General features: G+C 52.1%; 1 protein-coding gene across 5 annotated transcripts in view; it reads right to left on the bottom strand.

Moving 5' to 3' along the window:
• Positions 1–26,391, bottom strand: part of CDK5RAP2 (CDK5 regulatory subunit associated protein 2) — a 174,806-nt gene that overhangs the window by 120,508 nt on the left and 27,907 nt on the right. For 4 of the 5 annotated variants that reach the window (XR_011484910.1, XM_020905641.2, XM_070459194.1 and 1 more), the window contains exons 4-11: positions 24,756–24,866; positions 20,845–20,921; positions 13,805–13,928; positions 10,826–10,980; positions 6,759–6,921; positions 5,589–5,642; positions 4,631–4,750; positions 1,880–1,972 (exon numbers count right to left, since the gene is read on the bottom strand). Coding sequence is in view for 4 of the 5 variants with exons in the window: in XM_020905641.2 (XP_020761300.2) it covers positions 1,880–1,972; positions 4,631–4,750; positions 5,589–5,642; positions 6,759–6,921; positions 10,826–10,980; positions 13,805–13,928; positions 20,845–20,921; positions 24,756–24,866 (897 nt within the window). In the remaining variant the exon portion in view is untranslated. Of the gene's footprint in view, positions 1–1,879; positions 1,973–4,630; positions 4,751–4,919; positions 5,188–5,588; positions 5,643–6,758; positions 6,922–10,825; positions 10,981–13,804; positions 13,929–20,844; positions 20,922–24,755; positions 24,867–26,391 lie in introns of those variants that run through there. The other variant, XM_070459196.1, reaches the window with a different exon arrangement.

The raw sequence follows: 26,391 nt of genomic DNA, 5'->3' as shown, positions 1-26,391 counted from the left end.
GAGTACCACTAACCGCGGCTGCACTGTCAGGCTCAACACCACCCTTGTGAGCTCCGGCTCTGACGCCACAATTAGTTCAAATCACGTAACATCCCAGAAAGGTCCCCCGATGTGAAGGACAATGCGTTTTCAAGGGTCTGAGCAATATTCAAATTATATATACCTTGTAATGAATGAGCCTGGGTCTGGTATGTGTCTATTCACACACACGGTCAGAGTAGAGAGAGCACGGAGTTGGGAGTCAGACTTCAGCTGAAGTCCTGGCAACCTGTCAGACAGGCGGGCGCTCCACCTCCACGGCGAAGGGTGGAACGAGTGCTCTCTGAACAGCTGAGAAGCCAGGCAGAACCTGAGGCTTTTCGACTGTGTCTGCTCTTCACACTTCTCAAGATGAGAAACCTGGCCGACACTGAACTACAAGACCTCAGAAATCACCCTGACAGTCTTCAGGACTGACAGTTGTGAAACTAATAAATACACGTTACAAGTCAGGGTAACATTTAAATGTATAAGACTTTTCTTTCCTTCAAGGGCCAATAGCAAGTAAAATATCACAGCTCTTATAAGGATATCTGGTCTTTGCTTATCAATTGCCAATATATATTTTTTCCCTAAGGAATGGGTAATATGGATGGTTTTCCTGAAAATTCAGCTTTTAAGGCTTGTTAATTTCTAAGCAAGTTAAAAAAAAAAACTCAGTGCAAAGTGTAATCTTGGCTCCATTTCATCAACCACCACTAAAATAGTTGGGAAGGCAAGGCTGAAAGTCCCAAAAGAGAAATGTATCTCTCCTTGCAGTACACCAGGATTGAAACCAAATTACTTCAGTTACTCTTACTGTGAACTGAGGCTCTGAAAAGATAAGGCATGGGATATGAATCTTAGGAACCAAACAGTCTTAAATTAGATTTAGCTCCTAACTTCTACTTTATAACTAAAAACAACACGAGCGGGAGAAGTGGGAGCAGAGAGTTTCAAGGTGATATGGGCTTCATCAGATGATGGAGCTTTACTGATTAACCAGTTATTAGTAGCAGGTAAACACTGTATAACATGGGAAGAAAATGCTAATTCCAAATACAGAAGTGTAATTAACAAGAGAGAGGGAAGATTGGAGGACGACCAGCCAAGTCCTTGCAGTCCCATGTTGGAGGGGAAAAAGAGAACAGGCAGGTCAGCTAACCAAGGCTTGCAACAGATACCTGGCCAGGAGCAGGAAGCCCGGACCAGCCCCGGGCTCAGAGGGGAGGTGGGGGGGACAGGGGAAGCACCGGCTGGGGCGTGAGACAGACTCCGGGGTCACATCCCAGCTCCTTCCACTATGGTGACCCTGAGCAAGCTCCCTGATGCTCTGAACCTGGATTTCCTCCACAGAGAACAAGGGTATGAACAGGGCCCACCTCGGGGGGCTGCTGGGCAGACTCGCTGGGCTGATCCGCACGGCACAGGGCTGGGCACACAGTGTATGTTCAACAGAGGCCAGCTGTTACGATCAGCAATTACTGCATGTAAGCCCTGGCCCTTGCAAAGCTGTGTGACAGTGAATCAGCTGCGTGCCCTTGCTGAAACTTCAAAAAGCCCTCCAATACTGGCTTCCCCACAGGCTTGTGACAGTTAGATGAGATGATCCACACATCTCACAGTCTACTCCAACTCCTGAGCCTGGGCACTCGGCCCTCAGCCCGGCACTCACAGCGCTGGGCACAGCCATCGCCGTCTTCACATCAGGCTGAGGAGGGGGCTGGCGAGCGGCCCACAGCTGCGGGAGAGGCTCCTCCCATCAGGCTGAGCCAAGTCTGTTCTCCCGGCCCCTCGGAGCTCCCTGGGCTCCTCCTAGGGGCATCACAGGGAGGGCCACTTCAAACAAAGCCACACTTACCTGGAACTTCTGGGTCTGTGCTTTCTGGGGGGCCTCTTTGGCTTTAGCAAAGACAGCAGTGAGTGCTTCGATTTCAGAGTTAAGTTCTTCAATCTGGGTAAAAACAAGGAAGAGCAGCCGGGCATGCAACCGGGATCTCCTCTCTCTGCACAGCCCAATGCCATTCCTGCTGAACTGGGAGCCCTTATCGCCGAGGACTCTGCAGTCAGAACAGTGGGACTTCTCGTTTGGGACTTCCCGTCGGCTAACTGGACGACATTAGGAGAGGCACTTCACCTCCCTGAGACTTCACCCCCTCAACGGTAACACGAGGATGCCACACTCACTGTTACGCTTGAACATTGTGATGTGTACAGGTGCTAACTTAATGTCCTGCTCATGTTGAGGGTTACTATTGGGTTAGCCAAAACGTTCCTTGGGGTTTTCTAAGCATCCTACAGAAAACCCAAACAAACTTTTTAGCCAACCCGATACTACTGTTCCCAGAGATGACCCATCACACCACCCAGCCTGGTTCCTCCCAGAACTCTGCCCCCTCCAGTGACCATCTCCTATGGGCCAGAGTCAGCCAGGAACTCCCCAGCCACCCCCTGGCCTCTGTGAGAAGCCAGAGTTGCCCCACCACCTGGGGCCCTGCACAATGGTGAGCTCCGCCTTCAGCTGGGTCCTCAGCTCCCAACACGCGAGACAAACCCTGGCTGCAATTATGAACCAAGCCTCCGCTGCGGCTGACCCCAGTGGCTGCTCACGCTCCTGCCTCCTGGGCTTCCCCAACCCCAGATTCCTGGTTATTAGCATCCTGCCCCTGCGGCCACTTTCCTCTCCTTATTCGTGAAACTGTAAACCCCTGCAGCCCAAGGCTCTGCCTTCTTTCCCACCCTACGCTCTCCTTGGGTCAGGAGACCAGCTCTCAGAATTTCCCTCACACGTGTAGAAGACTGACTCCCAGATCCACACCTTCAGGCCTGGGCCTTCTCCAAGTTTGGGACTGGCATGTCGACCTGCCTCCTGGACCGCTCACCTCAACAGTCCATGGGCTCCTTGGCGTTGGCACTTTGTAAACAGTATTCTTGCCTGGGAAATCCCGTGGACACAGGAGCCTGGTGGGCCAAAGTCCACGGGGTCGCAAAGAGGCAGACACGACCTAATGACTGAACCACCACAGACAGGCTCCGCACCTCCAGGGCCGCCCTGTCTCTCCATGACCCTCCAGGATCCGCGCTTGTAAGGGAGCTGGTGACACCACCACAGCCCCAGGCACGCAGCCGGGAGTCACCCTGCGCTGCTCCTTCTCTCAAGTCCTACATCTAATCATCAAATTTCCCCAGATCTACTTCTCATTTTTCACTATTCCTAATTTTACTTCTTGAATAAGCCCCAGCCCTCCCCTCCTGCTTGCTGTGATCACTGCTGACTCAGGCTTTCTGAACTGGGGGGGCTCGCCTCAGCTCCTGGCCTCCCTGCCTCCATCCTCTCCTTCCTGCCATCCCGTCTGGATGCAGTCTCGTCCCCTGGGAGGGGAGTACGATCACACGCCTCCTGCTCCAGAGCCTGCTACCCGAGCAGCTCCGCCACCGACTTCCACCAGCACCGCTGCCCGCACAGCCGCTCTGGCTCCCCCTCTCCTCACTCAAGCTCTGTACCTGACGCTCAGACAAGCGTCAGCTGTTTTGCTTCTGCAAACATACAAGCAGCTCTTTCCTAACTTAATGCCCTGACCAGTGTTCTCTTCTCTGCACGAGATGCCTCCCGCGTCTCCACCTGCCTTCCCCACTGACGCTTGGTCCTCCTTTAAGGTTCAGCCCAGGCACCTGCTCCCAGAGCAGACGCTCTGCTGCGCTGCCCAGAAGCTCCAGAAGTCGCTGAGGGCGCCTGCGGTGGCGCGCCCACATCCTCCCTGCACCTCCAAAGGCCCCTGCGCGTCCCTCCGTCACAACAGCTCACGCCGCCTTCTGTCTCCACCAGACTTGCAGGCAGAGCTGCGCTTTCTTCTCTGTATCTGTGCAGAGCAGTGACTGATACGTTATAGATCACGATCCTCACAACCGCAAGGACACAAAGAACCGTCGCCGACCACCTTGGATGCCCAGGGCAGCAAGCCAGTGGCAAAGTCAAGGGGGACCTCCGGCTGGGGTGAGCAGGGTATGGCGGTACCACCAACGTGGACAAGGCAAGAGAAAGTGGAGCCTGAAGGCGGGGTGGGGAGCGGAGGTGCTGGGGCTGGTTAGAAAGGACCAACGCGGAAAAGCCTGTGAACGCCAGCTGAGACGGCAGTCACGGCCGTGTCTCCCGAAACACCGCCATCTCAATTTTCTACTCTTCAACACGGTAGCCACTAGCCACTGGGGCTCTTGGGCACTTGACATGTGGTCTGTCTGACTTGAGATGTGCTAAGCCTATCGAACTTCAAAGACAAAAGTCCGAGTTTAAAAATGGTAACTGCCTCATTATTACGTTTGCTTTCTGGCTTACATGGTGAAAGGCTAACATTCGAACTTCCCTTGTTTCTTTTTACTTCAGTGTGGCTACTAGAAGATTTTAAACTGTACCTGTAGCTCACACTGTATTCACACTGGGCATCCCTGGATTAGCCTCTACAGAAGAACTAGTGGACAATACAACCCTTCCCCCACTTTCCGCACTCATTTCAGCTCTCTTACAAACTTCACACCTGCAGCTAAAAATTCAGGGTAGGACAGGCCGGTCACAGAAGCTGCCAGAGAAACTCTCGCTTTGGGGGGCCCAACGCACCTCTGTCTCCTTCGCCTTTAACGCCATGGTTAGGCCCTGAATGGCTTTGTCCCTCTTCAAGCTATTTTTCTTTTCCGTAGCAATTTCTCTTTCCTTCTCTCTCAGGTCTTCCCGAAGTGCCTAAATTAGATTAGAAAGAGATTCACTAAGTTGATGCATTCTAACCAAAATGCACTGTAAATATATCTTTAAGAGCACACTCAAACGCAGTTATTCTATCTTCTTCCTGTCAACCTGTGATTAATGTTTCCAAGTAGCGCTGAGCGTCGTGGCATCAGCTCCCAGTTACAGTGTTAGCGCTCCCGGCGACGGGGGTGGGTGGAGAGAGGGAACGAAATCAGTTAGGATGATGACAGCTACTCCCACAGGAAGGACTCGAGTGCCTTCTGGAGCCTGGACTCAGTCACAGCAGGGCCTCGGAAACCGTACCAGGTTATTTGGCGGAAATACCAGATCATTAATTTCACTCCTTAATGCTACAAAAGCTAGCAGAGAATCTGGTTTGTTGGAGACCGAACACACACATTTAGAGTCTGAGTTCACTTCTAATCAGCACTGCCTCCCTCCCGGGCTGCGAGGATCAAATGCGATGATGGACCTGACAGCGTCTTCCCTGCTGCAGGCGTGACTCAGATGTCAGCAGCTGTGACTGGGGGGCCCCGAGAGGGGCGCTGCGGTCAGACTGGTGGGTCCAATCCTCGCTACACCTCTTTCAAGTCTGTGGCCCTGGAGATGGACCTCGCCTCTCTGAGCCTCAAGTGTCACATCTGCAAAATGGGGATGCCCACTCCACCAAGTCGTCGCCAAGGTTACCAAGCCCGCTCACGTGCCTGAGGTTTAACTGGCAGGCAGTGGACTCAATGACTGACACCTACCGTCACACAGAATTACCTGCTGCACTCAGAAAAAAGCGCAAGGATACATCCTCAAGACAGTTTCAAAAATTCTATCAACATACCTGGATCCTCTCTTCAAAGCGATTTCTCTCCTTTTCCCACTCCATCTGTGCAGCCTAAGAAAAGGCATTCATTGGTGCCCAGAAGGAACCCACGAACCAGGAGCTCCCCCAGAAGTGAGAATAAGCACTTCGTTTACTTTCTGTTTCCCGCTGCTGAGGATCTCATGAACCCAAGCATCCACTCCTTATGTCTCACCTGAAGTCCGCCCGAGGGAAGAACATAAAGACAAGTAACCCCCGCTGGCTGACCACCAGCCCCACGGAGCACGGACCGGGGAGCTGCCGGATGGGGCAAAAGCCAGGACTGCACAGCACGCGGGGAGCGAGAGGCGCCAGGAGGCGGGGCAGACGCAGGCCCGCCACAGCCAGGAAGCGGCCAGGGAGGCGGGAGGCTCCCGGCTGGGTCGGGACAGAGGCGAGCCTGCTCCACTGGAAGACGGAGACCTTCCACGCGCCTCGACGCGTCCCTGGGCGTTAATGGACCCGCAGCCACCCTGGGTCCAACCAGAACCAGAAGATTTCCGCCAGGGCTGCCTGCACCCCCGGGCCTGCCCACCTGCTTCAAAACGGCCGGCTGTGGGAGCCCCGGGCCGAGGGCAGGGGCCCGGGGGCTGCAGGGTCTGAGCCAGTGACCCACCTCTTGGAGCCGGGAAGAACAGAACTCTCTGAGCGTGTTTCCACACTCAACGAGAGGACCATGAGCTCCACCTCGCAAGGCACCAAGATTAACTAAGGTGCAGCACTGACCCGCTTCAAGTGCTGCCAGGCCCGGATGCAAGTTACTCCCATTTCCCACTGCCTCAGAGCTGGCCTCAAGCCTGCCTCTATCCCCAGTGACAAAACAGGTCCATACCACGACACCACCCTACAAAAAGTCCCATGAATGAAAATAAAGTTCCCAGGCCACAGCATATTAACACATGGTAAACAGAGGCGTACAGGTATGGACTGTATGTTTAACCATCTCTACAAAAACCCGAGACTGCAAAGAAAAAAACTGCCAGGGCCCCTGGCAAAGGAGGATTTCTGCTAATTCCTCAGCTGACAACAGGGACCTGATATTTTGAAGGCCAGTGTGTGTGAGCTGCGGGGATGGATATGCACTCATTCCCACTAGGGGGTCTGCTCGGGTAATTAAAGCCCCCCCCCAGCTGTGTGACGGCGCCTCACCTCAGCCTCCCCCTCCCTGTCTCCCCTCAGAGCAGCAGAAAGTCCTTGGAGTTCTCCAGACGACACGGCTTCATCAGGAGATGCCATCTGAGATTTCTCCTCTTTAAGGCACTGAATTAAAGCGTCTTTGCTCTTCAAAGACAGCTTCAACTCCTCAATCAGTCTGAAAGAGAACACAATTTAAATATTAATTCTAAGCTGTTCCCTTAGCTCAGTGGAGCAGGAGGAGGTAGGAAATGGGGCCAGACACCTTCAAAGGAGACATGTCCAAGGACTGAAGAGTTGCATCTTGCAGGTGGGAGATTAAGGGCCAGAATTCATGGGGCCTCAGCGGGCCCCTCACCTCCAGCCCAGTCACGGTCAATCCACCCGCTCAGCAGCCAGACCACAGCCAGATCGAGTCACCTTCCTGCTCCCCACTAGCGACCGCCCCCACTAGCGACCGCCCCCACTAGCGACCGCCACGGATTATGAATTGGGGCCAGGTGTGTGGGGGCGGGGGGCGGGGGTGGACCATGAAATCTTCTCTCCCAAGGAAATCTGGCAGTAAGACTAAGGAAACAGGGAAACGGGACCAGTGAAGCAGAACTGCCGCAGTGACCGTGAGAACAGAGAACGTCTCTCCCGGGCTTCTCAGGGCAGCGTGTAAAACAGACTAGCTGCCAAGGTAAAGGTCCAACTCCTTGGCAAGGCACTCGAGGGCTCGGGTTAAGGGCCAAGGCGGCCAGCGGCCCTGCTGACGGCCACCCTCTCCGCGGACCTCCGTTCTGAGGCTTGAGGCCCCCCGCACTCCAGCTACCCGGAACCCCCTCACAGCTCTGCTCCCACCCCCGCCTGATGGACGCCCACCCGTTCATCGGCCACGGTCAGCCAGGCCCCCTCAGGTAGAGCGGAGCACGTCCCTCTCTGGGTCACCGAATTACTGCTCACCCTGTAGGAACTGCTCCCTGACCTCAGCCGCTATTTAACCTCTGAGTCTGCATTTCCTCAGCTATAAAGTGGGGACAACTCACTTATGTGGAATGAAGATAAGCTGTTTACAATGCTCCCTGGCTCCAGGCACACGACAGACCTCGACAAACAACAGTGGCTATGATTACTTTAAAAAAGAAACATTCAGCATTAGCATTTTGTTAGAGGAGCCTCAGAAGAGTCCAGCTAGGCCTGGAAAGCACCTTGGGAGGGCAGAAGGAACAGCGGCTCGGAAGTCAGAGCTTCCTGGGCGCAGGAAGTAAAGGGGAGGTGTGAGCGGAAAGCAGCTGAAGCATCCAGCAAAGCGGATTGAGTATCTGAAAATTCCTGTCCACCTACGCAAGTCCTACACTGAAATCCTCACCCCCAGAGGTGATGCGATTAGGATTCGGAGGTGGGGCCTTTGGGAAGAGATAGAGTCGTGAGGCTGAGCGTGACTGGAGCTGCTGGAAGTCCCCGCGGGCCGGGGACTGGGGGGCACAGCGAGAAGCCCGAGGCCTAGACCAGGACCCTGGTCCAAGCGCGCTGGCACCTGGCTCTCGGACTCCCAGCCTCCAGAACTGTACGAAGTGCGTTTCCACTGTTCACAAGCTGCCCAATCCGTGGCGTTTTGTCATGGCACTCCAAAAGGACGAAAATAATTGAGCACAGCGGGAACCAGGCAGCGTGGGGGCAATGCCCCCCAAAACTTGGAAAGAGGACTAAGACTGCTCTCTGGGGTTCCACTCTGAAAGCATCGCAGGCAACGGGAGGTAAAAAGGCACCCAACCGTAACTTACAGTTCAGTAAACTGACCTGTTTTAGTTACCTTCCCTGCTGGCTCAGACAGTAAAGCGTCTGCCTGCCATGCGGGAGACCCGGGTTCAATCCCCGGGTCGGGAAGATCCCCTGGAGAAGGAAATGGCAACCCACTCCAGTACTCTTGCCTGGAGAATCCCTTGGACAGAGGAGGCTGGTAGGCTACAGTCCATGAAGTCACCAAGAGCCGGATACGACTTCACTTTCTAGTTACCTTAGAGCAAGTTGTAGACTGGGACGGAAAAGGAGCAGACCGTGGCCAACCTGGAGCACCGGCTCCGCTGAGGGAGCAGCCTCGGCCCAGCCCTGCCGCGAGGGACAGATGGGATGACCACACAGGCAGCTGCAGAAGCCCCAGGAGCGGACCACGTGCTGCGCTGTGCTCGGTCGCGTCCGACTCTTTGCGGCCCCGTGGACGGCAGCCCACCAGGCTCCCCTGTCCAAGGGATCCTCCAGGCAAGAATACTGGAGTGGGCTGCCATGTCGTCCTCTAAGGGACCTTCCCAACCCAAGGATCAAACCCAGGTCTCCCACACTGCAGGTGAACTCTTTACTGACTGAACCCCCAGGGAATACAGACGGAGCGCAAACCCAGGGAACTTCAGGAGGCCACTGTGGCCGAGGACGGCTCAGGAAAGCTACTGAAACACTGAGGAATGAAGCAGGCCTGCTCAACTAAACAAAAGCAAGAAACATGCCCCAGGTCATTAAATGAAAGAAAAAAACAAGTCGCCACCCTTCTGCTGACTTGAACAATCAGCGCTGACAGTCCTTGTTTGACCTCACAGGGTCAGACACTCTCCTCCCCAATACAGGAGGAGCTAGTGATACAAGCCTGAGGTTTACCGGAAGAATGAGGAAGACAGCGATCTCTCCCCTCCCTCCGTTCAACTTTCCTTTGATTATAAAACTGTAGCCCACTTACTCCTCGGGACAGAGCGCTCTCACCTGACCACCTGCAACTCTCACAAGCATCTTATATTAATAAATCTACTTCTTGCCTATCACTTTGCCTCTCGCTGAATCCCTTCTGAGCTGAGACACAAAGAACCTGAGCCTCAGTAAGTCCGGACACCAGGTGAGTGAGTCTAATGGAAAGACGGTGGGTTCAGAACCCAGTCTAGGTTTCAGCTGGGTTCAAGTCCCCAAGTGTAAGTCCTGCTCAGAGGTGCGTGGTTTCACTGCCACACCTTGCAGGTTTTTAAGAGAAACTGGAAATCTAGACTTTCACATGAAATTAGAAATTTTTCTTCCTAATGTTAGGAAAAAATAGTTTTCAAAATACTGTGTAGGCCAAAAATAAGTGTCTGTGGGCCATATTTGACCTTCAGGGCGCCTCCAGGCCCACTGCCTTAGAGACACAGACTAGACGTAAAGTCAGATTGAAGGAAAGCAAGCAGCTAGGTCACCTACCTTTGGAAAGGGTGGTGGGAGCCCAGGACACAAGCCAGGTCCTCCCAGGGAGGGCTCTGCTCAGCGGCGGCCGGTCACGTGACAGATCTGGCTCCACCTCACCAGGGCGTGACCACAGAGTCCTGTTTATCCAGGTCTGTGCTTTGGAACTCACCTCTGACCTCAGCTTAGCTTCCCGGGCAGGCCCGCCTTCAGGGAGGGAACACACTGACTCTAGCCCCAGGAGAGTCCCCCCACGGGGAGGGTCACACCAGAGCCTGGAGGAAGCCAGGGCTGGCTTCGGGGAGGGTGGCAGGGGCCTCTCCGCCCGAGACAGTGGCACGTGCAGCTGTCTCCTGAGCTACGAGCTTGTTCATCTCGTGAGCAACATGTCTGTGCCTCCAAGATTGCTTTTCCCTTTATCCTTTGGCTACCAGGAAGCTTATGGCCAAAACCTGAATGCTAAATTCAGTATGAGCAGAACTTTGCAGCATGAATTTCTGCCTACTAGCCCTCTATCCTCATATCACTACCCGATTCGTTTTATCCTGACTTTCTCTCTAGTTTCCTCACTACAGGGAAGGATAGGAAGGGGATAACTCCTTCCCTTGTTTTGGATCATGCCGTGCTATGCTAAGACACTGCAGCTGTGTCCAGCTCTTTGTGACCCTATGGACTGCAGCCCACCAGGCTCCTCTGTCCATGGGATTCTCCAGGCAAGAGTACTGGAGTGGGCTGCCATTTCCTTCTCCAGGGGGTCTTCCCAACCCAAGGATGGAACCCATGTCTCGAGTCTCCTACACTGGCAGGTGGGTTCTTTACCACTAGGGCCAGCTGGGAGGCCCTGTAGGGGATCATGCTGCCAAATAAACGGACGTCAGAGCCTCACAGGGGTGCGGGCCCACCTGTCCTTCTCTCCCAGGACCACAGCCATCTCCAGGTCCCCCTCGCGCATCTTCTTCATCTCTGAAAGCTTGCTTTCCAAGCTCAGTCGCAGAGCCTTCTCTGATTCTGTCCCAGCAAAGGCCTTTTCCAGTTCTGCTTGGGCGGCTTTCACATCCTAGAGTTAAATTAAATGCATTTGATGCAATTTTTCAATACAATTGGGAACATTTTGAAAGGAAATTGGATTAAAATATAAATATTTATGACTTTTTCTCCGGCACATTTCCCCTCCCTGAATTGTACTACACATGGGGAGAATCAGTAATAAATACATTCACCAGCCATTTTCCCCCTCTTATATCCTGAAGAGTAATAGGCATTTCCAACAGAAAAGACTCTACAAGAACCGTATTTGGGGTTTTGAAAAATCGGATCAATATTTACAGCTTCAATGAGTAGGAAGAGGAATGTGCTTCTCAATACCTAAACATACATAAATTCCTAAGAGTCACCATCATCTCCATATGCACGCATCCCACACCCCACTGCCCCCTCGCTGGTTTTTTTTTTAAGATAATGAGTACACAACTCAAAAGTACACTTCCTAAACCTCCAAGGTGATTCAGGTGTGAAAAACTCTATGTTCTTCCTGAGAGCTCCGAGGAGCCAAGAGGGAAACTGTCTAGATGGTGCGGGCAGCGTCTGGGTGAGGGGAAAGGTCCTGGTACTCAGACAAGTGACCTGATAGTGGGTCTGAATCTCCAAGCCCTCAGGCCGGCAGCCTCTGACTGCGCCACAAAGGGGAAAGTCAGATCGAACTGGGCTCAAAACCCAGCTCCCCCACTTACTCGCTGGTTGACCTCGCGTAGCCCCTGAGCCTCCCTGAGCCCGTTTCCCAACCTACGAGACAGGGAGAGGACCTCCCTGCGGTCCAGAGGCTGAGACTGGGAGCTCCCACCGCAGGGGGCCAGGGTTCGACCCCTGGTCAGGGAAGTGGAGCCCACATCAGCAACTGAAGGTCCCGCCCGCTGCACAGAGGACCTGGTGCAGCCAAATAACTAACTAAAACACAGAGAATGGATAACCACCATCTCTCCGGAGCTGCTGGGAGAATCTGTCACATGCCTGCTGCATCCCAGGAGGCTCCAAAAACGCTGGCCTCCCCCCCGCCCCCTGCGTCCACACTGAGTCCTCCGCCACCGCCTTCCCAAGGGTGAGAGCCTGGTGATCTCGATGGCAGCTGGAGAAACTTACCAATATTCTGAGACAAAAAACAGCAAAATCTATTATTTGCTGAGTGCCTACTGATGCCGGGCTTTAAGCAAGGAGCTTTATTTATATTATCTGTGATCCTCACTCAACTCTAGGACATTACATCCTGAGAGACAGACGGGGGCGGCTCAGTGCGGAAGCTCGGGGGGCAGACCACCCGGCACTCGCTCTGCGCCCGCGTCACTAGGATCGTTTTTAAAGAGGGACAGTAAAGCATTTGCCTCATACAGTTACTGCAGGGGGAACTAAATCCGTGTATGAAAAAGCTAAGAAAGCTTCGTAGGTGCGACATGCGGCGTCTCAGGCGTGGTGAGCCCCCGTTAACGCTGGTTCACTGCAGTTATTACGGTCACTGCAAAGCAGGCACCTTCGGCCTCATTTCGCAGACGAGGCAGCTGAGGGTCAAGGGGCAAAAGTCTTCTCCAAGGTGCCAAACGAGGGACAGAGCCGGAACCCAACCCCGTGCGCCAGGCATGCTGTCACCCCGAAGCGCAGGGAGCGCTGAACCAAGGCTGAGCTTCCTAAAGTCTCAGAACTCCACTTTAACTGAAGTTCGGAATCTGAGCTCCAAAGACGCTCCTTTTGCTTTCAGCTCAGCTGCTTATGATGCAGGCTAGGTTCCCCGCCCTTTCTGAGCCAGTCTCCACATCTGTATTGTGGACCTACACACCCCCCTGGGGCGGAAAAGACCATTATCAACCAAAGCACAGTACAAGTGGATCTGCTTTTTGCATCCAGAAGTGCTCTGAGGTGTCATCTCCCCTCTCACCTGCTCAGAAGAATCAAGGTTACAGGTGGAGAAAGTGAGATGAAACGACAGACTTCAAAGATCAAGAATGAAGGGACTGCGATTATTCCTCAGTACTAGCTTAATATGGAGGAAAACATTCTAAACCTAGGAGACAATATATTTTGGCCAAGAAGTTTCCTGCCCCCCACCATAGTCACGGGAAGCACCTGGCCGAGTCGGGGGGCTACACGAGCGGCTCCCCGAGAAGAGGGGTCAGTAAGCACGGGCAGGATGGGGGCCGGAGGTGGGCTCCGGGGGCCAGGGCCGCGTGGCCGCGCCAGTCGGGAAGCCTGGCTCCAGGCTGAGCTGCATTAGGCGGGCCCGTCCCTCGCTGGGCCCCAGCTTCCCCTTCTGTAAAGAGGCTGAACTAGACGAGAAGAAGGGTGGCATGACAGCCGGAACACAGGCTTTAGAACCAGCAGCTCTAAGTTTAAAGGGGCTTCCCTGACGGCTCAGTGGTCAAGAATCCACCTGCGATGCAGGAGACACAAAAGATGCAGGTTTGATTCCTGGGTCAGGAAGACCCCGTGGAGCGGGGAAAAAATGGCAAGCTGCTCCAGGATTCTTACCTGGGAAAGCCCAGGGACAGAGGAGCCTGGTGGGCAACAGTCCATGGGGCCACAAAGAGACGGACGCCACTTTGCAACTAAACGTGTGTAACCGGGGACTGAGCTTGGACTAGTTAGTGTTTCTCTGTCCTTCCGTGTCCTCGCCCTCATCGGGAGGATGCGGACAGTAAAGGGCAGCGTGCAGGGTACACGGGTGTGGATTCCATATGCTCAGTGCCCAGAGCAGGGCTGGAGCCCAGGGGGTACTCAGTGAGGGGGCCCTTGCTTCTGCTGACGCCCTGACAGATTACAGGGAAAAGGAACAAAATTCTGCCCCCTCTGTTAGGAACCCACTGTGAGGACAGTCTCTTCAGGGCTTGCAGACTCGCCTCTTCTAAGAGGTGTATCCTCTTGGTCAGGACATCTTCGACCTGGCGGACCTTCTTCTGAGCATCTTCCTTCACCCGCTGAACTTCAGAGCCGCCCCCTCCGGCGAGGCTCTCAACTGCTTTGCTGTGAAAAGAGGCAAAGGTGTAAGATGCACAAGAGTGACGGTCAGAGGGTGATTCCAGTGGCTCCAGAGAGACAAAGGATCCTTGCTGGTCCCTTCTCCCACACACCTGTACTGAGCAGTTTTGTTTTTTTTAACATTTGTAATTCACAAGCAGAAATAATGTAATATATAAATGTATTAAATCAATCATGCAGTACACCTTTGACCTACACAATGTTATATGCCAACTATATTTCAATTAAAATACGTATATGTAAAAAACAAAAAAAATAAAATGCGTATATGTGATATCTGTGTATGTGTATATATACATATATATATACATGGTTTGTACACTGTCCAGTGATTTTCTTAAAACCGGAATTACTAAGTTAAAGGATAAGCGCATTTTCAAGGCATCTGACAGCTACAGCCAAACTCCCCAGCACGACACTTCTGAGAAAGCGCACCTCCACCACTGGCAGGAAAGGCGGAGAGCGGGTGTGAGCAGTGAGCAAGGGGCAGGTGGCAGGGCACTCCCCGGCGGCCGCAGATCCAAACCCTGCCGCATGGTGCAGCCACAAAGAAAGAGACAGAAGGAAAGGGATCTCGGGAAGCAAGGAAAACAGACCTGAGGGGAAAGGGCGGCCCCTGGAGGGAAGCGTCTCAAAGCCAGCACCAGTGGCGGCTGCGGCCCGAGGGGAGGCGGTTACCCGCTCCCCGCGCCCCCTCCACCTCCGACGCCAAAGTCAGAGCTCCTGCCGCCGGGCGTCACGGGGCGCTGCTCCGCCTGACCAGCGGCGGCGGGGCCGGCACTCCAAAACCGGACACGTGGCCAGCACCACTGATGGCCTTTCCGTTTGGTTCTCAAAAGAGAAAAACAGTGTCAGAGTGAATTTCTGAGACGGGGACTCAGAGCAGTTCTCATCAGATTTCCAAAGTGACTGCGGGTTTCCGGAAGGCAGAATAATAAAGGAAACGGCTCCACCTAAAGCTCATTTTTCAGAAAAACGGCAAGAGAATAAATCTATTCATCACCAGCCTCCCGTGCCCTACTTTAAGGGTATATAACACTCCTCCAACCGGGAGTCACGTGCTCAGACACTCACATGTACAGGCCATGTGCGTCTCTGACTGAGAACAATGGCGAACAAGAGGGCCACACTTGCCGTCCAAGCCTCAGACTCGAGTCGCCTACAAATAAAGACTTTATTCACATCTTGTTCCCTTCTACCAACAGGGCTTCAGAAGCCGCCCCCCCCCCCCCCGTCATGATATCATTTTAATGGAATTCAATGTGAACAACTGCAAAGAAAAACAGGGGCTCTGGGGCTGAACAGATCTGCTTCCAAATTCTGACTCTATTACGCCCTCAGTGTGACTCTGGGCAAATTACCTCTTACACCTCGGTTTCCTCATTTGAAAACTGAGATGATTACCTCTTAGGACTGACGTGCTAACACGCCATCGCTCCTCTCTGAGCTGAGTGCTGCCTGCTAGGCCGAGTCCCCGAGGACCGCGGCGCTGGCCCCTGCTGGGCGGCTCTGAGCGGCCTCGCTGCCTGCCTCGGCGGGTGTCTGAGCTGAGAACAGAAACTCTCCGGCTGAGACTGAGGCCACCACGGCCACCTCCCGGTTAAGGCCATGAGATGTCCTCAGCACGCCCGCCCCATTCCCCTCCATCACTTCCTGATCAGGACTGTCTGGAATTCACAGTGACTCGGTCATTGCTACCACTCCTCAAGAGGCATTACACATGGCTGAAAGATTTCCCTTTAAAAAGCTTTCCCCTCTTGAGCCTTGAACACAGGATTTTTCCAATCCCGAACTTCCACTGACTACCACAAATGTTTTACCCCTTCGGTTTTATAGAAACTTCTCTAGAAAATTGCTTGTTCCACTACCCTCCCCTCCACCTGCGCCATCCCCCCACAGCGAGTGAATGCAAATACCAGCCCCAGTCTGAATCATATACATGGTCAAGACGCTGACTACAATTTTTAACAAGTACTGGCATTATTCAATTCGGTTGCATTTTAGTATGCCACTAAAATGTATTCCCAATAATAAATGTTCCAACTTTTCATTTATCATCTTTGTATTTTACAGTTACTGCAGCAATAAAATTTATACTCAGCAGTATGGTGCGATTTTCCCCTACTAATGGAATTATTATTTTTGTTTGTGTTTTAAAGCCACAGAGATAAAATTTACTCCCGACAATATGTCTGCTTTTGTTTTTAATGTCCCCTTATTGTAACTGAGAAATCTAATAATAGAAAGCCAACAAACATATATGTTTAGTCCACGGCAAGGCGGAGCGAGCTCCAGAGGAGACCAGCTCCAGTTCTGTGGCCAGAAGAACCGGGCAAGTCCTCCCATCCACTGAGCCTCGGGTTTCTCTTCACTCAAATGGGAATACTGACTGCCTCAAGTAGCTGTTATAAAATCAGATGCGATAAAGCGTGTCAAGCGCCAGGCCTAAGATCGGGGCCAAAGCAGGACCTCAATAAATGTTAGTTCTTGGAAGGTAGGAGGGAAGCTCAAAAGGGAGCGTTACATGTGAACTCACAGCTGATCCGCGCTGCTGTACACCAGAAACCAACACCACTGAAAACCGATTATCTTCCAATTAAAAATGCACTTCTGCAAAAAATGCTAGTTCTCTCCTTCTTTCTTTATAGAAACCTCTCTTTACAGAATCTGGGGCAAGAGAGGAGACAGACAGCAAGACCAAAGGAGAGAAAGGGTTTAGAGAAGCGGATCCACCCCAGCTTTCCACCCAATACAAGAAAGAACTTTCTGGGAACACCACCCCCACTATCCTTTTTAACCCTCAACATTTCCTCTTGATTCTTTCTATCCTAGTTGTGGTTCTTTAGGAAAGGCAAGGGCTTTTCCTGTAACAGATACTGGGCAGTTCAGGGTCAGGACAGGCACCTTCAGCAGATGCTTGGTGGACACGGAGCAGAGCCGTGGCGGGTCATCTGCACAAAGGCCCCAGGAAGCAGCAACAGCGGAGAAGCCAAGATTCAGAAGCTAAAGACCCGGCCACTGGCCGGGCCAACCCAGGGCCCCTGCCCTTTCCACGGGGCCCGCCTCCACTCAGGTAGGGGACCAGACTCGGGGCCTCACCAGGTGTAGTCATGCTGGAGAAGCGAGAGTCACACGCAGGAAAATAAAGTGCCCGAAACCCAGTGCTGGGGTACAAGTCAGCGACTCGAGTCCTGATTCCAGCTCGGGTCTTTCCAAGCGGGTTTGCTGCGCTCTTTCCCTTCTCCAGACCTGAACTGCCCCCCGACAAAAGGGAGGTTTTTCCGAGAAAGCTGCCTAGCTCCCAGGATAATGATGAAAGGCAAGTGAACCTGAAAGCATCTTATCAACTGTGCAGTGTCGCATACACGCGGTGCCACATACACACGGTGTCGCATACACACAGTGTCACATACATGCAGTGTCGCATACACGCGGTGTCACATGCAGTGTCACATACATGTGGTGTCGCATACACACAGTGTCACATACACACGGTGTTGCATACACACGGTGTCACATGCAGTGTCGCATACATGCGGTGTTGCGTACACACACTGTCACATATACGCAGTGTCACATACACGCAGTGTCGCATACACGCGGTGTCACATGCAGTGTCGCATACACGCGGTGTCGCATACACACACTGTCACATACACGCAGTGTCACATACATGCGGTGTCGCATACACGCGGTGTCACATGCAGTGCCGCATACACGCGGTGTCGCATACACACACTGTCTCATACACGCAGTGTCACATACATGTGGTGTCACATACACAGTGTCACATACACGCAGTGTCACATACATGTGGTGTCGCATACACACACTGTCACATACACGCGGTGTCGCATACACACAGTGTCACATACACGCAGTGTCACATACACGCGGTGTCAGATACACGTGGGGTCGTCACTGTAGCCAGAGGCGTCTGCGAAGAGGCTGAGGCGTGGCCACAGGCAGCCACGGGACTCAGCCTGGGCCTCTGTGGTGGGGAGGCGACAGGAGAGTCACCGGGGCCAGGAGCGAACGGGAAACAGCGAAGCCCGAGCGACAGGGGCAGGACATCCGTGCGCCATCCGGGGTGAGGCGCTGGTGAGAGCAAACAGGAGCAGTGCAGTCGCCATGAAAACCCCGAAGGAGAAACTCCGCCCCGGGGGGCCTCCTGACATCGCCCTGCCCGCCCCGTGCCCAGTCGAGTGGGCTCCGCTTCCCAAACGTCCGCCCAGTCCCACCAGCAGCTCGTCCCCTACCTCTCAGCTCAACTACTGGACTCGCCGCCTAACTCGCCTCCCTGCCTCCACCCCGGCTCCCCCCACAGAACGCTCCCCACTCGGCCTCCAGAGCGACCTTTTAAAAAAAACAGAAACAAAGCCCTGATTGTGTCAGCGGCTTAAAACTCATGACTGTTCTCCGTGGGATCTCAGGATAAAGACCAAAATCTCCAGCGTGGCCTCAAGACCCTGCAAGACGAGGCCGAGCCCCTAGGCGTGTGGGGTCACCTGAGACCTGCACACTCCCTTCTCCTTTAAGACTCTCCCCTCTTTCCCCTGGGTAAGGCCTCCTTACCCCCAGGTCTCATCGCAAATGCCACCTTCCCTGCTACAGACCTCCAGTTACAGACCTGCGGCCGCTGCGCTTACTCTCACGGCGCCCTTTCTTCTCTGAGCCCGTTACCCAACTTGTATTTACAGATCTATATTTCCAGGTATTTGATCCCCATCACTGTTTCCAGAACGTGAGCCCCAACCTGTCTGTCTGGATCACCACTCTATTCTCAGGAACCTAGGCCAGTACCACACATAACAACTGCTTGATAAATATTTTTTAATAAGTTAATTAAGCTGATCAGATCAAGAAAGGGCCCCAAACTGCAGTCTAGGCACTTGGGGAATCTGCGTAGAGACGTGGGCACCAGCCATGGAATGCTCAGCCCCGTGTGCTGGTATCGAGGCGTGCGCGTGGCCTTTGTGAGTCTGGGTCTCCGTGTACACACGACTGGCAAGAAACACATCCTGGCCAAGATCCACAGCAGGCAGGGCGCTGAGTATGTAACAGACCGAATTCTACTACTGGCTCCCAGGCTTGGTAAAGTCGATTTGACTTCCTGCCCAGAGAACGATGCTGCTTCCAAACAAGGACAAAAGCAACCAATGAAAACAGTGTCTTAAGGGAATCCCCCGGCAGCCCAGTGGTTAGGACTCAGGGCTCTCACTGCCGTGGGCCTGGGTTCCAGGAGAAGCCAAGATCCTGCAGGCCACACGGCACAGAGAAAAGGGAAAAACAAACAAAAACACCAAGGGTTTAGTCTGGTTTGTTCATCCACTCATCACTCACTCATGAGAAGATACCACGTGTGCAAGGTCAGCGTAGCCCCGAGAAGCCTGGACCGGGGCCTCCAGTCTCCTCCGAGCCCACAGCTGTCCACGCTGGCTGCTGGCTGGGAGACAGCAACAGGGACGGTGGAGGCCGGCCCAGCGCAGCGCAGCTGTGGGCGTGTTTCAGCCGCTCAGTCACGTCCAACTGTTCGTGACCCCATGGACAGCAGAACCCTCTGTCCATGGGATTTCCCAGACAGGAATACTGGAGTGGGTTGCCATTTCCTTCTCCGGAGGATCTTCCCAACGCGGGGATCGAACCTGCACCTCCCGCCTCGCAGGCAGATTCTTCACCACGGAACCCCTGGCGAAGCCCTCGCAGGGCCGCTATGCCCCGGGCCGCTGAGGAGCCCCGCTGCCAGGGCCGCCCAAGTGCGCCCACGCGAGCTTCCAGCCAGGCCAGCTCCCTCGGTCAGCTCCAGGGAGTCTCCAGCATCTCTCAAGTGAAACTCAGCGCACTCTCGTGTCGCCCCCTGCTCATAAACGCCCTCTGTCATTGCACCCCCATCACACCCCACTTACAAGCTCACCCACTGCCCAGGCGCTCCTGAGAAAGGGGAAGTCTCTTTTCAAATCCTCAGCACATTTACCTGAGAAATGTTTATGAACGAATGAATAACCAACTGAGATACAGACTCTTCTCGGAACTGTGGTGCTGTTCAGTAAATATTTAAATTAACTGATTGATTCATTAAAATATTAGTTTTTGATTTGTTTAATGCAGTAGAGCCCTTCCTTTAATGAAATACTACAAGGGACCCTAGTACAGAAAACACACACAAAAATGAGTTACTCGGGCTGGAGCCCCACGCCCTGGCCCCGTGCCTCACCCAGCTCGGGGGTCCCTCTAAGACTCCAAGGCCCTCGGCCTTTCACAGCGATGAAAGCGAACGAGCTGCGGCGGTAACCGACGGTGTAGATGGATCGCACAGACACATCCCTACGGGGAGAGGCCAGACACAAAAGCGCAGGTGCGCGGCAGACGGCTCCTTCTCTCTGAGTTCAAACACAGGCAGAGCTGAGCAACGCGGGCGCCAGTGGCGAGCGCAGAGCTGACCTCTGCGAAGGAGTGTACGTTCTGGGAGCACAAAGGAAACGGCCTGGGGGCTGATGACCTCCTGGTCTGTGGTCTGGACGGCGGTCAGGGCTTGCTTCACGGTGCTTGCTCCGTGAAAAGCATCACGCTGCACACTCACCATCAGCTCATTTCCTATGTCACATTTTTGTAACATACTTATAGGAAATGGTTAGATAGATGAGATACTTAGCATCACCGACTCAATGACACGAGTGTGAGCAAACCCCGGACAGGGAAGCCTGCTGTGCTGACGTCCACGGGGTCACAAAGAGTCGGGCACGACAACAGCATTTGAAAAGCTTGTTGAAAAATAATTAAATGAAAATGAAAACCTCCTCGGGGTACTGAGAGCAACTGGCTTAGAAACTCAAGGTTCTCTTCTCTGAGCGCAGCCAGCCACCACCACCACCAGGCCCAAGACAGGAGAAGAGGTACTCACGAGGCTTTGATGAGCAGCCGCTCTCTCTCCTGCAGCTCCCGCTTCAGACTCTCTACTTCCACCTTGAGCTCGATGTTCTTCGGGACAAGATCAGGAGAGAAAAGAAACCATGTGAAACACAGGCCATCCGAATGCCTTTAGTGGGGAACCCGCCATCAGCATGAACTGGCTCTGCGATGCTCATAACGGGCAGATGTTAGACTGAAACCCTCATTAGCCTCGGAGCGCAGGGAAAGAGGGATTATTAAACACTGGTGGGCTCCAAAGAGAGCCCCGGATTTCTCAAGGCTTGGAACAATTATGTAAATTTTCCAAGCATCTAACAGCCAGAGCACTCAAACATTGAGGCATAAATGTCATACAAGTGAGGCTGATTTAAAAATTGTTTGCCCTCCGCCAAGCAAATTTACAAGCAATTCTGCAGTTTGTTTTTCCCATTCCAAAGCAAGCACTTCTGGCTGTTTGCAGTCATGCATGTGGTGGTTGGAGCAGTGGGACCGTGCTGCAGCTTCCAAACAACATGTGGATGGGAAGCCACATCACTGCCTGTCTCATTTCAGTGTGAGATTTCAGGGTACCCCCTTCCCAAAGAGCCGTGACTGCACGGGGCCCGCTGCCTAGAGGGGACACCACGGGCTTTCTTCCTCTTAACTGACGGGGCAGAGGCAGACACACAGGGCCGTGGGCTTGCAACTCCTGTGACAACCCACAGGCAGGATCTTTGGCACATGGATCACAAGATGAGGCTGTGGGGCAGAGACAGGCTTTGAGAACCAGTTCCCCAAAGTCCTCAGACGGATTAGATGAAGTCACCCAGCACAGAGGCGGGTCCAAGGGTGTAGTCTATGGAGGGCTGCTGTAAATCCAAGATTTCTGTAATCCTGCACCTGCTTTATTCTAATAATGTACACCAACCCGACATTCTATTCCCTAATACATGTGTATCACTGTAAATAAAAATAACATTTTCAGTACGATTTACAATCTCAGAGGACATGCCTCCCTCCTTTCAGCCAAGCAGCCCCAAAGGGGAGAGCACCCCGGCTGAGAAGTCAGTCCGGGTGGAAAGGCCACGGCCGTGGGACTTGACAACTGTTCCGCTGCTCAGTCGTGTCTGCTTTTGGCAGCCCCGTGAACTGCAGCACGCCAGGCCTCCTTGTCCTTCACTATGCCCCAGAGTTTGCTCAAACTCACGTCCATTGAGTCAACGATGCCAGACCTGGCTTCAAATTCTGTCTCCACTCTTTACTGGGCAGAAGCCGCTCTGAGTCAGCGGACGCTCGTCCACTCGTTCCTTCACATGATGGACACACACCAACCCCTGTGACAGGCCGAGCCCCGGGTGAGAGTTGAGGCCACCGTGGTAGGCAAGGCAGTCACAGCCCCTGCCTTCCTGCTCATAGCCAACACGAAAGCGGAAGTGCGAGCCTGTAATTGACCTTGAAACACAAGCCCAAGGGACTTCTCTGATGGTCCAGTGGCTAAGAGTCCTCACTCCCAACGCAGGCGGCCCAGGTTCGATCCCTGGTCAGGGAACTAGAGCCTGCAGGCTACAGTGAAAGATCTTAGATGATGTAACTAAAAAGATCCCGCATGCAACAACAAAGACCCCATGTGCTACAAGATGCAGACAAATAAATAAATTTAAAAAAAAAAAAAGAGTTCTCATCACAAAGGGGGGGAAATCTTAAAAAAGAAAAGGAAGAAACAGCCCTTACTCCCCTCTCAGATCCCGCAGGGGGTCACGCGGCAGACACGGGGCCCAGCTGCCCTGGTGGATTCGAGGACTGGATGAGCTAGCAAACGAGACGCGGTGGGGAGATGGGGCTCAGGCCGCGTCGTTTTCTTCACTGCCAAACAACGGAGACTACGGAGGTCATCTCTGCAGAGCTTTTCCTAGAAACACCGATCTCTGCACAGAGGATGGTGAGTGACCGCACACGTCTTCAACTGTGGTTTGGGGAAAACTGGAGAAACCCCCTCAAAGAGAAGATTCCTCTTCCAGCTCTCCGAAGGGCAGAGAGCTTCTACGTAACAGGTGATGTCATATGTTCTAAGTGGTTTGCTTTCTGATGAACCAACGGGCAGCCCCGGAGCAGCGAATTTAAAAGACAACATGGCTAACATGTCCGCGAGATTATTTTTTACAAGCCTAATACTTCAAGCTATAAATTTATATACATGGTGATCATATTTTCTAAACCAAAAATCAAGACACCATATAAATATCAAATGGAATATCATTATAAAAATGAAGAAGCTCTTAAACCACTATTAAGGAAACATATGCAAGATATTGTTAATATCAAAGCAGAACATGCTCACATTTATGTAAAAAGGGCATTGATACATAATATACACACACACAGTGGTTGCTTGCATACACATAACATTTCTCTGCCTGAAGAATTAATCATATTGGTTAGATCTAGGGAACCAGGAGACAAGGATGGAAGGAAGTCTTTCCAGTGTATACTTTCTATACTTTTTGATTCTGAACCATGTACACCTATCCAAAAAATTAAAATTTAAATAAAAGTATAATCAAATCAAGCCATCTAGCCAAACAATGGAAAAAGAAGAGCTGAACTGCATAGTACAGTGAGGCAGCAGACCCAGGTTCAAAACCCATCTCACGGAGCAGCTACACGACATCAAGCACATTACTGATCTTTCCTGAGCTTCAGTTTCCTCTCCTGCAAGATAAGGATCATTCCCATGGGAAATGACTGTCTTGAGAATTAAAATAAGAAGATGATGAATGTACAAACACCCAGGACAGGTGCCTCACCAAGAGGAAGCAGTTGTTTTTGATTTCCTAACACCCATATTTGTCCTGACGTACATGACAGTCATACACAAGTAGGAAATATTTTAGGTGACAGGCTTTTCTTTAAAATTTTGATTGCATCACCACTTCTTTCCCAAAAGGGGGAGATCCTCATTGTCTTTCTCTCCCACAATAAAGGGGGGGAAAAATTGGGTCTTGAAGGACAAGGGAGCTTTTTAATTCTTGAGAAAGCTCAGACGTACAATACAATCCGTCTTCAAGACAAGTCCATTTAAGTCCACCCACTAAAAGTTAAGGAAGGTTCGTTTTCCTCCTTCAGAAGTTTTCACTGGTGCAAACTTCAGAAGAGGGAAAAAAAATGGAGTCTCAGGCCGAGGGCTGATCTCCTGGAGAAAGTCAAGAAAGGGGCACCGAAACACTTTGTCTCCTGCCTTTTCCAGAGAGCCAAGTTCTTTTTTCAACTCCCAGAACCACGGTTTGTTTCCACGCAGAGGCCTCCAGGTCAAGACTTGAGATAGGAATAGACTTTTTTCTGACAGTTATAAGCATGCATGCAAGGAATACAGAAGAGTCGTATCACAGAAAAAACATGACAGCCCTGACTTTGGGCTGCCAATGGAAGCCTCACTGAGACAATGCTGATCGCTGTCAAGGGCTGACTGTGTGCTGAGGCTTTTCATCTATCAACTCATCTTAATCCACACAAATAACCCCGGGACAGAGGGATTATCACTTAACTCTGGAAGCAAGCCCAGACAGCTGAAGGGACTTGCCTACAGTTACACAAGCTAGTGAGTAACAACAGGATTCAATTCCAAAGACATGCGCCACCATTTCACTCTGTTTCAATTATAAATAATGAGAAAATGGCAATTTAGATATGGTAAGTCAGAATTCCATTTTAAGAAGAGAGAAAGACTCCCTTAAAATTAATCTTGTATCGCTTTGCTTAGTATTAAGGTCATTCTATTATCTTTACGCTCCCTGTAATCAATTCAAATGAAAGGAAAGCAGTGCTATCTACTCATGCCAACTCTGAGAACAAATATTAATCGAATCGCTGCTTCGAATGACTATGAAAAAAGACGCCAGGGACAGCAGCGCCAAGCGGGGCACTCACAGTTTTGTAGACGTGTTCGGTGGGGCCATCAAACTCCTGCTGCATTCTTTCCTCGAGGAAATAGATACGGAGCTTTAGGTTAAAGTTCTCTTTCTTCAGTTCAGTGATTTGCTAGAAAATAAGCACAGATGGGTTATGGAAAGTAAGGTCTGAGGGACAAGACCTGCATGAATGCCCGTAGCTTCCCAGGCTACAAAGGGACTAAGAGCTCACCTCTGCCACAAGCCAGGATTAAGGGCCACATTCGGGACCGTCTGAGCACTGAGATGAGTAACGACTGAGTGGAGAGAATTCACGACTCCACACTGAAAGCAAGTGAGTAAAGAAAGAAGAGGAAAGGAAGAAGGGAAGCTCTTCTTTACAAAAGAAATCAAGTTAATAAACGTAGAGAGTCGCAGGAAGAGAAAACCACCATCATACAACTGCTATAGTCGACCAACACACACACACCCGGTAACAAACGACTCGGGCAGAGATCAACACGCAACGCAAAAGGTGAAAGAGCATTGGAGGCACGGTATCCCACCGTCCCAAGCCATCAGACGGCTCAGCACTTAGAAAAGGGAAAAGCATCGCCACAATTTAGAAGCCTAGCAGACATCACCCTAATCAACAGAATACATTACTACTGCCCCTGGCGGAACAAACTGACATGCTGTGCCTCCTGAACTAAATCGCTGAAGGTAAGCAATTTCATTTAAAAATGCCAAAATGCCTATAATCTTCTCTTTTTCTTTTTGTTTTTGGCAACTTAACAGCTTGTGAGATCTTAGTTCCCCAACCGGGGAACTGAACCTGGACCCTGGCAGTGAAAGCACCAAGTCCTAACCACTGGACTGCCAAGGAATTCCCCAAATACCTACACCCTTTAACCTGCAACTCATCAAGCGTTGTCAGACTTCCCTGGTGGCGTAGTGGATAAAAATCCGCCTGCCAATGCAGGGAACATGGGTTCAATCCCTGGGCCGGGAAGACTCCAACCGCCATGGAGCAACCAAGCCCGCACCTACTGAGCCTGAGCGGGCGGCAGCTGAAGCCCGTCTGCCCAGGGCCTGCGCTCCGCGGCGGGAGGAGCCGCAGCAGCGAGGAGCCCGCGCACCTCGACAAAGAGCGGCCCTGCCCGCCGCCACCCAGAGAAAGAAGCCCACACGCGGCAAGGGAGACCCAGGGCGGCCAGAAATAACCACAAACGAGTACAACTGTTCTTACAACGTTTAATCAAGAGTCGACAATCAAACAAATCCAGACTGAAGGGCGCTCTACAAACAACAGACTCGGATTCTTCAGGAATCTTGATGACAAGCTCAAGACAAAAATGGCTGGGGGACTCCTCTAAATGAATGCAAGTAATAGAGGCCTGACTACGAAGTAGAATAAAATCATACAGTGACTCTTGGAATCTTTTTACGCTATATGGGGACAGCTGGGGGACTCCGAATAACAACTTTCCACCAGGCAATAAATAGTATTATGAGTGTGTAAGAGAATGTCCTAAGCAAGAGAGTCACGCTGAAGTTCTCAAGGGTGCTGTCATAATATCTTCAACTAGCACCCTAATGAGGCGGGAGGGAGGGGAAAAGAGATAAAGTAGATGTAACAAATTTAAAAGAAATGAAATTAAACTATATTCCCTGAC

This window comes from Odocoileus virginianus, chromosome 31 (genome assembly GCF_023699985.2).
Source record: "Odocoileus virginianus isolate 20LAN1187 ecotype Illinois chromosome 31, Ovbor_1.2, whole genome shotgun sequence".
In the NCBI taxonomy this organism is placed as follows: domain Eukaryota; kingdom Metazoa; phylum Chordata; class Mammalia; order Artiodactyla; family Cervidae; genus Odocoileus; species Odocoileus virginianus.
The sequence above is the reverse complement of the archived record's forward strand: the minus strand, read 5'-3'. Positions and strand labels throughout refer to the sequence as shown.